This window comes from Chionomys nivalis, chromosome 5 (assembly GCF_950005125.1).
Source record: "Chionomys nivalis chromosome 5, mChiNiv1.1, whole genome shotgun sequence".
NCBI lineage: Eukaryota > Metazoa > Chordata > Mammalia > Rodentia > Cricetidae > Chionomys > Chionomys nivalis.
Window position 1 is genome coordinate 17,484,219 of NC_080090.1, and position 18,382 is coordinate 17,502,600.

Consider the following 18,382-nt stretch of genomic DNA (forward strand, 5'->3'; position numbering starts at 1 on the left):
CTCGCCCAGGCGCAGGTGAGAGCGACTCACCTCACCCCGGGCCCACACCCCCGCGGCGTCCCAGTGCGGTGGGTGTCCGGGGAAAGCCGTCCGGGGCCTCGGGCGCCCCGTCGAGGGCCACCCTGCCCGGGGAAACCCAGAACTTCCCGGCGGCGGGAACAGCGGCCCCGCGGCGCGGGCTGCTAGGGGAGGTGTTCTCGCGAGAGGAAGCCGAGGGGCGCGGGTCGCCGCGGGTCTGAGGGGCGCGGGGCAGCCTGGGGACGAGCGCCCGGCTGGGGCGCGGAGCTGGGGCGGCGAGCAGGGGCCCGGGCGCGGGGAAGCCGCTCCCGCCAGTCGCGGAGAGCCAGCCCCTGACGTCAGGAGTTTTCCTCAAAGTCAACAACAAGCCCCGCGGCGGCGGCGGCAAGAAGCTCCGGCGGCAGCCCCCGGAGGGAGGAAGGAGGGGGCGGGGAGGCGGCTGCCGGGTCCCCGAGGCGAGGCCGCTGTCCGGGGTCTCCGGCCCTGCACGCTCGGCCCGGAGCCTCCGCCCTGCGGCCGGGCAGCTGGACCCGGCCCCCCGCCCGAGCGGTGTTTTCTGGTGATGAATTGAATTTGTAGCCGATATCCGATTCCCAAGTAGAGTCTCCGCCTCCTCCTCCTCCCCGCGCCGCCGCCCGCCCTCCTCCTCCCTCCTCCCGCCGCCGCCGCCGCCCGCTCCAGCGCCGCGGCCCGCCCGCTCGGCCGGCTCCCTCCCTCCCTCCCCTGCAGCCTTCGTCTCCCCTCCCGCCGAAAGCACCGGGCTCCAGGGGGCCAGAGGCTCAGCGGGGTGGGGGGGAGGACAGAAGGGGAGGAGGAGGGAGGGGGACCCCCGAGTTGCCCCCTCTCCTCCCCCCGCCCCCCCGCTCCATCCTCCGCCACCGCCCGAGCAGCTGCGGGGCTGCCGCCGCCGCCTTTGCAGGTAACAGCCGCCGCCCCCAGCTCTCGCCCCCCTCCCCGCCTCGTCGAACTCCCCGAGGGCCTCGCGGCTCCCTCCCTGCCTCCCTCGGGAGGGGGCGGCGGCAACGAGGGTGGGTGAGGCGGGGGCGTCTGGGTGTCACTGCGGCCGCCGGGGGCGTGGGTGGGGGACCGGCTTTCCCCCTCCCTCCGGAGGCTTGGGAACTATGGGTGTGGAGGTGGAGGCCGGGGGATGCCCCGCGTGGGTGACACCGACACCCCCTCGCTTTGGGGGGGGGCGGGGGAACGGTGGCTGTACGCGGGCGGCCGGGGAGGGTGTGTTCCCGGCCTAGCGGTACCGTGTGCTGCGTGTCTGGGTCGTCTGCCCCGGCGCCCTAGGGCTCTGCTTCGCTCGAGCCCGGCCGCACGGCAAGGGGAGGGGGCGGCGGGCCGGGGCGGGGGGCGGCGGCGAGGTTATGTAACGCGAGCAGTCGGTGGCGAGTCGGTGTTTGGGTTGGGGGGGAGGGGCCGTCTGCGCATGTGGCGGGAGTGCGGGCGAGGATGCACCGGCGTCCCCGGGGTCTCCTTCCTTCTCCTGCTACCCACCCCACCTCGCCGCACCCCGCCGGCGCCCGGGAGAGGACGGTGCTGATGGGGTGCGGGTGTGCGTGTGCGAGGTGGGTAACGTGCAAGTCTGTGTTTTTAATAGTAGTGGGGTTTTGATCCGCTAGGGAGTTGTGTGCTAAGAATAGAAATGTGCGGAAGATGCTGGGTTTGGCTGATCCACTGATGCTGGCGGCGGCGGTGGCGACTGCGACGGCGGCGGCTCAGGCTGCAAGTAAACAAACCAGCTTCTTCCTTGTCCACCTCCTCCGCCTCCTGCGCATCGGTCTGCATCAGCCATGATGCTGGTGAGGCCCTTTAGAAGCCCGAAGTTGAAGCTTAGGCTGGTGACAATGATAGCCATGGTGCCGAGGCGGGGTCGCCCCTTGTGTGGGATTTCCTGGGAATCTACACTTAGGTTAGAGATAACTGACTCACTTTAGGGCCAGGTTTTTACAGTAGTGGTGTTTACTGTTATCTTTAGAAAGCAGGAAAAAAATGCTTACCCATAAGTTAAAGCTTGGATTCTCTCATATCTCCATCAAAAGAATGTTATGAAAATAAAACTCATTTCACCAGTGTGATTTTGGTTAAAAACATTGATGGATTGTAATTGATAAAGTTTACAGGTAGAAATTCAACAATAAAACCTGTGAATCTGTATCGATTAATTTCTGTTATTGATAGAGTCATCACACGTTTGGTGTGTCCTGAAAGGGATACAGCACAAGGACTTCATATGTAATACATTGACAGTTGTCTCAGATCATCAGTTTAGACATGTGTTCCGTAGTTGGTAAAGCACGGTCATATTTTTTTAGTAGAAATATAAATTTCTAAACAGCCACTTCATTTGCTTATGGTAGGTACTCCTGTTAAGTTGAAAAAGCCAAAGGTGGAAGCGTCCAGTAAATATGGTTCAGGGCATGAAGATGGGTCTGAATATTCCAGAAGACGGTTGTTTAAAAGATTTTTAAAAAGTGTCTTCATGAATTACTAGTTTTCCAGATTGTATGACCAGAAACTGCGTTCAAGGAGCAGGTCAAGACTGGATTTTGTTCCTTTTGTCATTATGAAATCTTGTTTCTATTTAATAACTTTCTGAAAAACAGAGATGAGCCTAGTATCTGTAACTTGAGGTTCTAATTTTAAAGTGTCATTTGAATGTGACAAATTTGGATGGATGTAGGTGTAGGGTTTTGTTTGTGTTTGTTTTGTATATTTGCAGTAGCGTGTTTTCTTAGTTTTTAAAAGTTAATACTACAAAAATTATGAAATTTGTTATTCATTTTTCCCCTACAGTTAGGTTTTCTGTAATTATGAGTGAATAGTTTTCAACTTAAAATTATTTTTTCTTTAACCTTGACGTTGGTAGTTTTGCATTGTATATGAAAGAATACTTGAAAATCTTTGGATTTTTATATGTTTGTAATTGTATTTATTGTGGTTTTGGAATAGAGGGGTTTCCCTGTGTAGCTTAGGCTTCTATGAAACTAACTCTGTAGCCTAGGCTGGTCTGCTAGGGATCCTCCTGCCCCAGCCTCCTGAGTGTTGGGATTATAGGTGTGTGCCAACAGTGCAAGCTTGTATATGTAATTTTCCAGCTAAAACATTTTAAGTAAGGTTCAATTCACTGTATAAATAGTAAGATGAGGATTGCGCTTTGGAGGGGTAAGGTTTTAGCACTTCATTCAGAAGATACCAACATTGAAGTTTGTTTTGTAGAACTGTGCATCTAAAGTCTTTTGATTAAAGTTCAGGGACAAAGCATGGATTTCAGTGGAGGGGTTTAGGAATTTTAAACTCCAGGTTTTGATTTTAATGTGAAAATTTCTAAATGCTTAGGCTTCTTCATAAAGGGGAACTTGTCTCATACATTGTTGTACAAGTTTAGCTTTTAGTTAAACTTTGCATATTTTTATGAAGAGATAGCTAATAATACTTTATTTTGTAGTATCTATAAGTTCAAGACTTTATCCCTGGGATGAAAAGGTGATTCCTGTTAATGTGTTAATTGGATCTGAGTCATAATTTAGTAAGATCTTGGCTTTATAATGATTAAGTTTATAGCATTAAAAAGAAGACCAATTTGGGATCGTTTTGAATTTCTACAATTAAATGCAAGACCAAAAATTACTTTATTTGGTTAATTTTATACTTTATTGCATTGTCAAGTTACCTTGAATTAATAACGCAACTATTTTTAATGGAAGGTTTGTGTTAATATCTTTGAGTAATTTAAAAGTTGCTGTTAGCGCCATATTTCAGCATCCTCTGCATTCTTAATCTTGGTTTAATGCAGCATATTCTTTTCTAAGGTAGACTACTATTAACAGATGTGTCATTAAAGTCTTTAATATCTGATAGGACTAGACTTAGTTTCCAGTTAATTCTAGCCACTAACCCCTGAGCACTTGCCATGTGCCAGGTATTGCTATGTACTTTAATATTGTAATTCATCTAATCTTTGGAACAATCTTGATGCACTTTTGAAAGTGAACTTTACATAAGAAACACTCCATACAGCATAAAAATCATTTCATTTAAAATTTCCTATTCTGAAACACTTTGTTTGTACTCATTCTTAGAGTCCACAGTGACATTGCTATATTATATGTGTACATATACATACATATATATATGTATATATAATTATATTATCTATACTATAATAAGTTCCACAGGATCAAGTTAATATAGTTTTAAAAGCTGTATTGATTAAACTGCTAATATTTCTTTCATTTTAGTTGTTTCAAATAAATACCTCAACTGTTTACATAGTTTATTGTAGCATCTTTCATCAAATTTGAAGTACATTTATTTCTTCTGCAAGGAAATCTTCAAATAGTTGGAAAATAGATTAATAGTATTCAAATATACTTATTTAAAAATTATTGCCTGCTGGGCATTGGTGGCGCACGCCTTTAATCCCAGCACTCAGGAGGCAGAGGCGGGCGGATCTCTGTGAGTTCGAGGCCAGCCTGGTCTACAAGAGCTAGTTGCAGGACCGGAACCAAAAAAGCTATGGAGAAACCCGTCTCGAAAATTAAAATAAATAAATAAATAAATAAAAATAAAAATTATTGCCTTAATGTACTTTGTATTTCTAAATGGGTAATTTTTCTTGTATTCTGAAAGGAAATTAAAAAGGTTTTCTAGAAGAAAACAAAAGATGTTTAGAGGAGAATTTATCTCTTCTATATTAAGAAAGTCCCTGACTATATCTGGATGTCTGGGAGTTTCGAACAGGAAGGTAGAATTTAGCCAATAATGGAGAGTAGTCCAGATTTGGTTTGAGTTGAATGTCTACTTGATGCTTTGTTTTAACTGTATATTAAATTTTGAGGATAGGAACTGTACATAATCATTATTGTCATCTGCAATGCCACTTCTGTATGAAGTCAATTGTAGATTTCAATGTGAAGAATCCTAAATATCAGCTATGAAAAAGCTATCGAATATCTAATGCTACATTTCCTTTGTGGCTAAGGAAATTGAGGCACAGAGAATTATTAAAGGGACATTATCAGTACCAGTCTGAGTGAAGCAGAGTTGGAAATAGTTAATAAAGTTTTTTGGTCTGTCTGTTGCTTTTTCTAAAGAAAACTTTGAGAAGAACTTTGCCAGGGATTCTAATCCTGGGGGGAAAATCTGCCAGTAATTCTTGACGTTTAGTGGACTAGAGATAGGTTTTATGTGTATACATTAAGTACTTCCATTTTACAGTTGAGAGGTGCCTGAAGCAGATTTTAGAATTCTATTTGTATATTGAATTAAATGGCCAGCTGAGCCAGTGTTCTTTAGTAGCCCTAAGTTATCATAGGTGCCTTCATATACAGTTAAGCAACATTTTACATTAGAAGTAAAAGGGGTTGTTTTAATAGCTTTTTATTGGTTTCTGTGAAGCAGAGGATAAACATATCAGTGTTTTAAGTCAGAATATTAGGTATATCACTAGCACAAGCTTTTTAATAATGGACATGTTGAGATGTACATTGGTTGAGATTGTACATTGATGTAGAGAAAAAGAGGAAAATGCTTTTTTTGTATGTGTATTTTTGTTTATAGAGTTGGTTTTTAAGAATTAACAATTTGAAAGATCTGACGGTTTGTCTAAAAGTTCCAGGTTTTAGAAAAAAACCTACAGTGTTATTACTGTATTTTGAATAGAGTTTATAGGGTAACAACTCCAAGTAGGAACAGGTTATTCAAAATAAAAGACAAATTGTTTTGAATTTCATTTCCAGTGTGTTTACTTTTCCTGCACATACTTTTGAAAGTTTGATACAGCCTTGTGTATTTGTCCTGGCATATACATTAATTTCTCTTTTTTTGGGGGGGGGGATCAAAAGCAGGGTTTTGTTTATCGTACCAGCTTTCACAGCTTCTCCCTTTTAATGCTTTTATTTTGAGCCATGGTCTCACCAAGTGGTCCAGACTAACCTTGAACTTGCTATACTTACCAGACTAGCCTCAAACTTGTGATCCCCCTGCCTCAGCCTCCAGAGTAGCTGGGGTTGCAGTCATGTGCTACATCCTGGCTTAGATTTTCTTACAATATACTTACTAAAAGCTGAAACTACCATAGAATCTAAAGTAGTTCCTCTTGCTCATCATTTATGCTTTAAAATATCAGTTGTTTAAATTAATTTCCTTTATTAATTCAGTTTGGCTATCATAAAGTCTATAAAATGATAGCATAGAACCTTACAGCCAAAGATCAACTATAGTTCAAAGAAAGTTATTATGGATTTTAATTCAGAAATAAGCATGTATGAAGCCAGGTTTGACGGATCACGACTTTAATCCCAGCACTTGAGGGTTTGAGTCAGGTTCAAGGACACTTCCTGATACTTAGTGAGCTCCAGGGTTGTCAGGCCCACAGGTCTCAGAGACCCCCTTCTCCCCCCCCCCCCCCCAAAAAAAAAGAGGTAGCTGACATACAGGAAATTATTTACATATGAACTTTGCACTTACCTGTATGAAAGAGAATTACTGTGTCTTTTCACTTGTATGAAAGAATTACTGTGTGCTTTTCAATCTAAGTTTAGTTTTATGTTAGTTCATTTGTGATAGTTTTCTTGGTACTTTTATTTTTTCTTTGGTTTACTTTAAAACATTTTGTTAATTACATTTGACAGTTTATATTTTGTTATTTCATATAAAGCAGATGAAACTGATGGAAGACCTTAATTGCAGGTGATTACTTTTATTGATTGTCCCTGTGTGTGGTAACTGTGGGAAATACTGTCATTATTGCTTTTGGCCACACTTTTCTTAGGTTCATAATTAAGAATCAAATAGGGGTTATAAATAAAAGATTTTGGATAGCAAATATATAATAGGCTTGGGAGAGATTTAAGATGCTATTTCAGTTCTTGTCACCGAGTAGACAGTATATACATATATATTATAATTTGTTGACTGAGTAAGTATTAGTATAGTTCACATTTTTTGAGTGAATGACATTCTAAAGCATGTTTGATATTATTGCTTTAAATTGCATGACTGGTTGCTGAAGTCTTGAAAATTATTTAAAGCATCAATAAGAAAATCTTCCGATAATGAATAATTTTGGGTACATTAAGGTTTCTTTTATTTGGAGTTGAAAATTAATGATCTTAACACAAAGTGTTTTAAAATGTCAAGAAAAAATAGGGTAGTTTTAATGTAGTCTAGTCCTTGCACTTTATGGAAGGCCATAGGAAACATGACCTAACATACAGGAATTTTAATTACATATAACTGCTTCCATAATGTTTAAACTTAGTTTTGTTTTAAAAATGGCAACTTGCCATTTTTGCTGTTGACTTACTAAACTTGTTTGCATAGCTTATTCTTTATTATCTAAAGCTGTTAACATCTTTGTTCATTCATCTACTTATTCACTAATTCTGTATTTGTTGAATAAGTGCCAGGCATAGTCAAATTGCTTTAATAATTTATATTGTGATTCAGTAGAATTAAAGATGGGAAAGGTTTTGTATATTATAAAATGATACTCAGATGAAGTTATTATATTCTCTAATAGTGAATCATGAATGAAAATAACTTTACTATTGAATTCACTATGAGTTTTGTGTGTAACTTTTTATAAGAATGATAAAAAATTAGGTTATCTAGCACTAACATTTAATTCAATAAACTTAAAAATAAACCAAATTTTATGTTAACTCACCAGAGAGAGTCTGCAGAGAGCATATTTCTACAGAAGTTACTATGGGAGGAGGGTCAAGTTTGCTTTACCATTGGAAACAGGTGACAGAACTTTAGCTCATCTTGTGGACTAGTGTTTATGGAAATGTGGGTGACTTAACGGGAGACTCGATGACTGGAACAGGAGCATTGCCACTTAGGAAATCAAACCAGAGAATATGTTTATTGTTTAGGAGCCAATAGCATTGCTTTTACATATTAAGGACAGCCTTTCCTGCTAACCTAATGATTACATTTTAAAAAATTATCTTTAATGATGATACCATTTTAGCTCTTAGGTACAAGAACAGGTTTTAAAACTGAAAGTTGTGGTTATAGGTAAAATTTGATAACTTGTTTCAAATGCCATGGAATAAGACCACCTCTAACAGTTAGGTGCAGTGGCCCTAATAAAGTTTGTAAAACTTGCTGCTTTAATTTAATGTACATTTTAAAAAACATATATTCATTGATTGTTCCCTCCCTCCCTTCCTCTCTCCTCCCTCTCTTCTTTCCTCCCTTTTCCTCCTGTGCATCTCCCTCCATCCCTATCTTTTTTTTTTTTTTTTTTAATTTTTTTCTCTCTCTCTGTCCAAGAAATTAGTTTTCAGAAACAGGTCCATTATAAAATAAGATTAATTGATTTGGTTTGATCTGGTTGAATTTCAGGAAGACTTCCATCCTCTCAGTGTTCTTCGTAAGGGTATTCCAGCACATTTTACTTTAATTGGAAGTATCTCTTGGATATATTTATTCTACTTTTACTCCCAAGAATGATATAAATTCTCTTTTGTCCAGATTGTATAGTTTTATAATGAGAAAAATAAACAGTCTTACTAGAAATTGAGCTCATTTGTCTAAATAGTACCAATGAGAAGAGCTGAGTGCAGCTATGATGATGACATCACTTTGCACTAGTCTTTTCCAGTATTTAACTTAAAATTCTTTATACAATATACAGAGTTAACCCTTTGATTTATCTATATAATATGCAGTTACTTGGGTTTTTCAGATATGATCCCAATCAAAATAAAATGTTTGAATGCTATACTTTAGGGCTTTTTTTTGTTGTTGTTGTTCTGTTTTTAATGTGAAGTGGGTATTGCTTTAAATAATGTGACTTTTCTCCTGGCAGTATTCATTGTGGGTATTGCTGGTGGTAAATTGTATCTTATTTTAGAATATTTAATGTTAGTAGAAATGTGTCAGGAGGACAAAATTATAAAATTTCCCCAAAGTTACCTGAACAAACGATTTATTTTTTTCAAATTTCTTTTAGTTTAATGTTCTTTCAAACAATCATCATTTTGGGAAAGAGACCCAGATTGCAGCATCTGTCTTTATTCTGCAGCAACAGGTCCCCATGATTATGCTTTTGAGTAGTTCTGCCCTTTCTCCTATGTATTGCACGTAACATATTTGTATAGCCCATGACAGGGTGGTCTTCTATTGAGCCATGTAGCCTTTGTCAGATTGTTCAGAGAATGTTTAGTTTTAATCACTGATTGATAAAAAGTTAGGCTTCACATATAATATGTGTTGGAGGAAAACTTATTTAGTTCAGTACTAGCTGGGAATGCAACGTTGAATTTAATGCTGTGTACTATTTATGAAAACCCAACTTCATAGAGTAGTACAGTTACTCTAGATACCCGTTTTCTTCTTTTTCTCTAGTTACCTAGAGTTCATGCCGTTTGTGCTTGGCCACCTAACACCAGCATATCTAGTCCATATTTTTGCAAATGTAGAAGCAATTTTTTCTTAGATTGGTAGGGATAATAATAAATAGTTCATTAAGTTTATTGCCATATATGTAAGAAAGCCTTTTTACTCCTAATTTATCATATAAAGACCCAGGACATACATTTCTACTGTTTGTCTTAGAAAACACTCTATTTCTTTTTGAGCAATTCTGTTTTTTTTTTTCATATTACAGATACTGTTGCATTGAAACCTGTCATGTTTTTGAATTTGCAAATTTCCTAAAACATTTTATTCCATAAATTTGGCTCATCTTTCACATGTAGAGTTTTGAAATGAAGAGAGCAGACTTCAGAATCAGGCATTCTGAATTCAGAACTTAGCTCTACAGTTTACTACCTTGAAGTCTAGCAAGGTACCTTTTCTCTGTGAGTCCCAGTTTTTTCCATTCTGTGAAATTAATAGTGCCCTAATACAGTTGTGAAGATTATCAGATTATGATAGATGAGCAGTTAGTTATTGTCATGTCTTTTCTACTTCATATTCCCTTTGTTTCACTTTCTTTATCTACCAAAAAATTACTAAATGTTGTGTATTTAATGTAATCTACCTGAAATATTTTTAGAGCAAGACGGATTATATAAACATTAGTTTCGTGGCACACTGTACTTTACATAAAGTACTTTGACATAACTATTTGAAATTAGAGCAGTTGAGCCACTTAACTTTCATTCTTTGTCCCGTCATTTCAATATATGTTCTAAGACATGCTTTCTGTCTGTCTGTCACTGTCGTGTCACATTTGTCACAAGACCAGAGCAGTGTCGTCATTACAGAACTGTTCAATAAATAAGCCCCTCATGTGTGAAGAGTTAGACTTTATGTGACGTCAGGTCAAATGAAGGCATTCACAAAGGCTTAGTTGTTTGTTATTGCTATGTGAGTTCAAGAATGGGGAAAAAAGAAATTCTTCTTCAATACTTCCTTCCAGGCTGAGTCATCACTAGAGAGTGGGAAGTGCAGCAGCAGCAGCAGCAGCCACAGCAAAGAATCCAAATCCTAAAACTGATCCTGCAAAGCATCATTTCTCCAAGTTGGGGGCTCAGAGGGGAGCCATCATGAGCGATGTTACCATTGTGAAAGAAGGTTGGGTTCAGAAGAGGGGTAAGTTAAGTGCTGAACAGCGAGTGTGTCCTGAGAGTTAATCAAGTAAATGCTGATGTGCTGTTTAAGACAGAAACAATGCTCAACATGTAGGCCAGGAATTTGCTTATTGGGAATTTCCTTCTAATTTTGATTTTTGTAGTTTGTAATTATGATACTAGATTTTATATACACACATGTTAGTACTGTATTTTTCTGTGGTGTCTTCATATTCTACAGACTTTACAGAATTACTTAACATATAGAAAAGGACTCTTGTGTCTGTATAATATAAATACTTAGGTAAAAATACTATATTGAGTCAATTTGTATGGTGGTAGAAAGGAAGGGAAAGCTTAGTCCATACAATGTTGAATTGTTGAACAGGTCCATAAATTAGGTAAGTTAAAGCTATGATATAAAACTTCAAATGTGGAGAGTGATTTTCTTTGTGTGTTTAATTTGGTATTTCTTGTTTATATTATCTACTTTTACTGTGTATTTCTAGTTCATTCTTTAGATAAATACATCATTTTTATTATTAAATAGCCAATGTAAAATTTAGTTTATAATCTGAGTGATCACCACCTTATATCATCTATATGTTTATTAGAGATCTAGTCTTTAGGCTGGATGCTCAGCCACTTTACCTGTCTACCTGCATGACCTATCAAATAGGATGAGGGATGCTTTTGAGTCCTATTTTTTTGTTAACTAAGGTACCGCTTAAACACTACTTTTCATATTCTTTGGGGATCTTTGGTTAGTATCTATGCTAAAAAGCCATATGTATTATGGAATTTTTTTTTTTTTTTTTTTTTTTTTTTGGTTTTTTCGAGACAGGGTTTCTCTGTAGCTTTGGTGCCTGTCCCGGAACTAGCTCTTGTAGACCAGGCTGGCCTCGAACTCCCAGATGGAATTTTTAAATAGGCCACATTAAGTTGTATAGCATTTTATTGAGTTATGTCTAATATTTATGATGCAGCAAACAATACAGTCCTCATATGTGTCCATCACTCTATAAAAGTTTATTTCTGCCTCTTTTTGGTTCAGTGCTTCTCTTTCAACCTTGACAACCACCTCATGTGCTATCTGTTACTATAATTATGCTTTTCTAAGATTTCAGTTCAATCAACTCTTGAAATCCACAGTCTTTTGTGTCTGGTTTCTTTCCTGTACATACTTGAGTGCTTTATCCATGTGGTATACGTGAGAAGTAGGATTCTGAGGTGTGGAAATAAAGTACTTCATTTATTTGTTTATTTCTAATTTTCTTTTTGAAACAGAATCTTACTTTATACCCAAGGTCATGTAGCTCAGGTAGTCATCCAACTTAATGACCTTCCTGCTAGGCATCTTGAGTACTGGGATTATAGGCATGTCACTCAACTTCTGCCTTTATCCTTTTAATACTTGGTAGAAATTTGAACTGTCTCTGAATATTATGAATAAATTTTTATGACCATTGAGTACATGCCTTCTTAAAATGTATTTCCGTGTGTTTTGGGTAATAACCTAGGATAAGATTTTGGGCTATATGGGTAAGTGCCTGTTTAAATTTATAAAATTGTCAATTTGTTTCCTAAAGTGACTGACTGTAGTGATATTTTTTTTGTGTGTGTTTTAACAGATAAAGCTTGCCTGAAGATCAGAGTGCAGGGCTAAGCCCCTAGAGGCCAGGGAGTGGTGGCTCACACCTTTAATTCCAGAATTTGGGAGGCAGAGGTAGAGGGGTCTCTTGTTAGTTCAAGGCTATCCTGGGCTACAGGAGATTGAATCTGTCTAAAAGAGAAGCAGAGTGCACACAAAGGTGATCCCAGCACTTGAGAGGTGGAGAAGGGAGTGATCCGGCTGGACAGAGAGAGGAATACAAAACGGAAAGAGATAAGAGCTCAGTGCTATCTGAGGAGACAGTCTGAGGACAGGATTGCTTCTTTGGTCTCAACATTGGTAGAGATTAAAGGCTGGCTGTATTGCTTCTCTCATCCTTCAGCTCCCACCGCCTTATTTCTGACTCTGGGTTTTATTAGAATTCCTGCTACAACTGACCTTCAGTATTAACTTTTTTCTTTTATTCTTATGTATTTGGAAAGCATTTCAGATTTCAGTGCTGTGAGTTTTTTTTTTTCTTAACTAGTTTATATTCTCTCTCTTTTTTTGGTAGGGAAAGGGAGGAGAGAAGATGGCAAATCATTTAAGCCTTCAAAATTTTTCTTTATTAGTTCCTAAAATCTGGTTTGTAAGACTGTTGTAAGGCCCAAATGAGGTAATGACTATGGATAACTTTATATTCCTGTCTGTCTAAGGCCCGAGGCCTTGAGGATTTTTAATTAACCACATCTTTTCTGAAATACCATGATGGAAGGTTGGTGTTTAGTCTGTAGACTATATAATAGAAAACAAAGAAAATGGTATGCAAGAAATTCTGTTGTTCCTATGCTGGACAGAGAATCACACACACTCTGTGTGTCTGTGTGTCTGTCTGTCTGAATCCGTGTTTATGTTTGTTGAGAAGTAGTGACCATCTGAACATAATGTGAGGATGTGAGTAAGTACCCAGGTGTCGAATGAAATGTCAGACATTTCTGTGCTTTACCTCTTCACTTGGTTCCTGTCTTTAGAGAAAATCATTGTAGTGCCCGCCCCTCCCTCCCTCCCTCCCTCCCTCCCTCCCTCCCTCCCTCCCTCCCTCCCTCCCTCCCTCCCTCCCTCCCTCCCTCCCCCTCCCTCCCTCCCTCCCTCCCTCCCTCCCTCCCTCCCTCCCTCTAATCTTTTTGAGACAGTTTCTCTGGCTGTCCTGGAACTCACTTTGTAGACCAGGCTGACTTTAAACTCACAGAGATCCTCCTGTCTCTGCTTCCCAAGTGCTGGACTTAAAGGTGTGCACCATGACTGTAGTGGGAGCTGCCACCCAGCTCCCGGCCGCCTGGCTAGCTCATGCCCCAAAATAACGACACACAAACTATATTCTTTTAAACACTGCCTGGCCCATTATATCTAGCCTCTTCTAGGCTAATTCTTACGTATTAATTTAGCCCATTTCTAATAATCTACGTAGCACCACTAGGTGCGCTTACCGGGAAAGATTCAGCATGTCTGACCTGGCGGCTGGCTGCATCGTGTCTGGCCTGGAGAGCAGTGGCCTGGCATCATCTGTCTGAGGCATCTTACCTCACTTCCTCTTCCTCCCAGCATTCTGTTCTGTTTACTCCACCCACCTATGTTCTAACCTATCAGGGCAAGCAGTTTCTTTATTAATTAACCAATGACCTTCCTCCATCACATGACTGCTCAGCTGTAAACTTTACCTTTAATCTTTGTGTTGATCAGTAGCCTAATTGTGCATACAATACACAGTACTTTATTTTTGAATAACTGTTTTTACATAATCCAGTGTCTTTGTTATGAAAATGAAAAAAGTTAACTTGGGAGACCTATTTACCTTTTCCATTTTGTTGCCTTTATGGCTAAAACTTAGATGTTGGACCAGCACCTTTGAGAACATTATCTCTAAATTTGCTTTTGTAAACTGTGTCTTGAATTCCTAATATTCCCTTTATGGATTGTGCTGTCTATAATATTTATTGTTCATTGCCAAGGTTTATAGTAGTTAAACTGCTATAACTGAAAAGCAAAGAACAACATTTATGATGGTATCCTAAAGATAAAAGGGACTTTTTTTTGTAGCTTCTCAGTTCTCAAAATAATGTCTTTCTATGGTTTGCATCATGATTTTTGTAACTTAATTTTTTCTTTCCTTTTATGGCTTTTGAGACAAGGTCTGACTGTATATCCCAAACAGACCTTCAACTTGTGTTCTTCCTGCCTCAGTCTCCCAAGTTTGGAATTGTAGGTATGGGTGACAATGCCTGTCTTTTTCTTGAACATTCTTATGGCTATGTTTCTCTCCTGCTGGTTGAAAAACATATGCTTTATTCATTGATTGTTTTGCTTTTTAATCCTAATATGCGAAGTAGTAATGTACTGTTTTCTGGGTATGATAATACCATGTCATTCTCTATTAAGCTACATGCTTCCTTGGATCTCATATTGTTATTATTTTGTTTTGGACTCATTTCACAGTTTCCTACAATGTCTCCTAAGCTGATACATGTTTTCAGGAGTAATGTGTATGGGTGTTTGCCAGTGTAATATTTAAAACTGTCCTTTTGACTTTCATGTCTGGTACATTCCTTGGCTGGGTTTAAATTCACATTTAAATTGCCTTCATTGAGAATTTTGAAGGCTGCATTTCTTTGCCTTTACTAACCAGTTTTATTGAGGAGCGGGTGATGCTGTGGCGGCTCATGAATGTTTCTTTGCGGGAAATCCACTTTTGTTCTATGGAACCTGTTGATGCTTCTGTGTCTTTGGAATTATGAAATTAAAGGAGGGTGAATTAGAGTCTCATTTTTTGCTCATTGTCTTAAAGGTTTAGTGGACAGTTTGAATATGAAAGTTCAGGTCAGCCTTTCTGTAGTGGGTTTTTTTTCCATGTCTTTTTTTTTCTCTTGTGTATTCTCTTACTTTCTAGAACTTCTAAATCAATTTGATAAGTAAAAAGATTCATTTTCCATGTCTTTCTAGGAAAGAGGAGAGAAGCATTTTCTTGGACCTTTTATTGACATTGCATTTTCTTCCAGTGTGTTACTGAATAATTTCAGTAATTCATATTTCTAGAAATTCTTTGTAGTGAATAGTTACTTTTATAATAGTTTAGAACACTAAGTTTTATTTCAAGTTTTCCTCCTCTTTCAGTTAAGTATTCCACTTTGTTAATTATCATTTTTTTTTTTTTTGGTGGTGGTGGTTTCTTTTAGGTGTCTCGTGATAGTGTTTATACAGTTATGAGAAAAAATTGTGATACTGGTAGTGCTCTCTCATTTCATTTATTTATTTATTTATTTATTTATTTATTTATTTATTTATTTATTTTTTACCATTTTCTCGGTATTTTTGGCAACTAAGTGTGCTGAGTTAGAATTTGTGATGTAATTAACCATACTCTTGAAAGCATTATTTGAAACCCTAGAGTAAATAAATTCTGACCTCCCCCACTATTTGTTCTTCTAGACAACTTCAGTACTGTTTGAATAATAATTTCATGTTTCGGTCAAACATATTTCATAATATAGACTGTTGCTTGGCTTTCGTTTGACTCCAAGAATTTCTCTTCCCGAAAGCATTGTTATTTACCCTGGACAGATAATTATAACTTGAACCCTGGTGTATTTGTTTGGAGATATCTGTCTCCTTTACATTATAGTGTGGTTTTAAGCATTATTAGGTATGAGTGTAGAGAATTGTATTAAAATTACTTACTATAGTGATTAAAATATTTAAAAAAATGAAGGTAAATTCATTGCTGAGAATGTTGCTTCCAGGTTGTTCAATGGTAGAGCACATGTTTCCAGTACTGGAAACAAGTGGTAATATAGTTCTTAGTTTGAGTATTAGTTTTATTTCTCCATATATTGGAATATATATATTTGAATCAGTTCTTGATTATCTAACTTCTTTCTAGATACTGTCTGTTTTTATTTGTACCTTTAATGTAAGTTGATTTTTCAGTAAATAACTTCACAGACAATGGGGAAAAGGTGCTAAATAGTGATATTCGTATAGGATATATGCTTTCTTAGTCTTGTTTGTTAGAGATTTATCAATAATGAAACTGTCCTGTGGAGTTTTCTGTAGCATTTGAAGATGATTCAGATGACATACAAACTTGACATTGCTAGTGTAGAATTGATAGTTATTGCATAGCATAGACTAAGTTAATATCTGTATTTTCCTCTGAGGTGGGCTTAAGGAGCACTTTTCAGCTTGGTTTTATATTAGCATAGTAACTACCTGTATATTTAACAAATTCTTACTGATAATGTTCTGGGTGACCCCAAACCTTAAAAGCTAGATGGTGAGTTTTGCTTTTGTGTTTTCTCAGTTTATTATAACTACTGGTAATATTTGCCATGTAGAAACACATAGTACATTAGTACAATAGGAAATTTCAACAATTTAAAAAGATTTTAAATGATAAAATTAAATAAGCTGCAATAATAATAGTGTTTTACAATTTTTAAATTTTTAAAAATAATCTTGTTTCTTAAAAACCTAAATGTTTTAGCCTACTTTTTAATTCCACAGTAAAATACCTGAAATAAGCCATTTTGTAAAAAGAAGAGGTTTGTTTAGTTTATTTACTAGTTTGGAGGCTCAAAGGCATGGCAGCTACATGTACTTAACTCTGTTGAAAGTTCCCTGTCAGGTGTCAGATGGTAACTGAGCACGCAAACCCTCACATTTGGAGACAGGCGACAGGGAGAGGACAAGAGGGACCATGCTTTGTAGCAGGCTCTTTCTTTTGCACCACCAACCAGCTCCCAAATCATGACATGTAGACTTAACTATTTTTAAATGCTTGGCCTAGCTTAGGCTCTCTTTTCTAACTAGCTCCTTTAACGTAAATTAACCTGTTTCTCTTTATCTACCTTTTGCTTCAGGGCTTTTTACTTTTCTTTCCTTCTGTTGATCTTACTTTCTCTGTACTTCTGTCTGACTTGTTGGTGTCTGCCTGGCTTCTGGCCTAGGTGTCTACCTTGTTCTCTCTGCTTTTCCTTCTTTCATTCTTTCCTTTGCTCAAACCTAGATTTTTCCTCCTTTTTGTTCTCTCTGCCTGACAGTCCCATCTATCCCTTTCCTGTCTAGTTATTCAGCTTTTTATTAGACCAGTCAGGTGCCTTAGGCAGGCAAGGTGAAATAGATGTAAAACATCTTTACGTAATTATGTACACATTCTTACATTGTTAAAGAAATGTAGCATAAACAAAAGTAACACACCTTTACAAAAAGTAATATTCTGAAGCATCAAATGAAACACATCTTTGCCTAGTTAAAATAGTATTTTACAACAGTACTTATGTTTTTTATAATCACTTTCTTACAAGAACAAGGGGTTTCATGAGAATAACCCAACAAGAGCATGCCCCTAGTGACCCTGAGGACTTCTCTTCAGGCATCACTCTCAAAGCATTTATCATATCCCCAAACTGCCACCATGGGACCAAAACTAACATCACAAAGAATCCTTGGGTGACTCTTATCATACCCCAAGTATAGCACTAAGTAATAATTTATGAATGTAGAAAGTCAGTTCTTTGGTAACAAATTAGGAATCTTAGTAGTCAACTAATATATAATGTAACTTTTGGGACATTAATACAAATTTAAGAGATAAATTATTGAAAACATTTTGTTTGATGAAATGATGCTAGTGTGAATTTGTTATACCTGTTCATTATTTTAATTTTTTTTAACAGATTGAACCTTCTTCTTGTTACTCTGTTGTAACCAGTTGTGCCTTCAAATAACCATTTTTGTTATTTAGCTTGTATTTATAATATCCATAAACTCTGTCAATGGAATACTTGTCTTACATTCTATGAAATGGTTTAGTGAAAGTAGATTTGGTAATGTAAATATTTTATCTCTTAATTGTCTCATAGGAGCTAAGTCCTGTTATGCACAATACACTGTAGCAACATAAGGATTGTGAGCAGGTTATGTTGTGATTTGTGGAGTTGTGATCTAATAAAATTACATAATTTGTTTAATGGAAAGCAAAACAATTTTTTTAGGTGCAAAAATCTGAGAGCCTTTCTTTGTACATGTGTTCCTTTGTTCATGTTTTATTTATGAAGTAACTTTAGAAAATAATTTACAAAGTGGTTAAAGAGAAAGAAAATGATGTGATTTCCTGTTTACTATCTAGCAGCAGGGCTTTCCCATAGAGAGTGGATAGCTGTGATGATGACTGTGTAAACTACAT

At 38.3% G+C, this 18,382-nt stretch overlaps 1 protein-coding gene across 3 annotated transcripts in view; it reads left to right on the forward strand.

Moving 5' to 3' along the window:
• Nucleotides 1-362: 362 nt before the first annotated feature.
• Akt3 (AKT serine/threonine kinase 3) overlaps nt 363-18,382 on the forward strand; it is a 244,109-nt gene continuing 226,089 nt past the window's right edge. The window contains exons 1-2 of one of the 3 annotated variants that reach the window (XM_057770332.1): nt 363-577; nt 10,403-10,575. In XM_057770332.1, coding sequence (XP_057626315.1) covers nt 10,530-10,575 — 46 coding nt within the window. In that variant the 5' untranslated portion in view covers nt 363-577; nt 10,403-10,529. Of the gene's footprint in view, nt 578-614; nt 938-10,402; nt 10,576-18,382 lie in introns of those variants that run through there. The other 2 variants (XM_057770331.1, XM_057770333.1) reach the window with 2 other exon arrangements.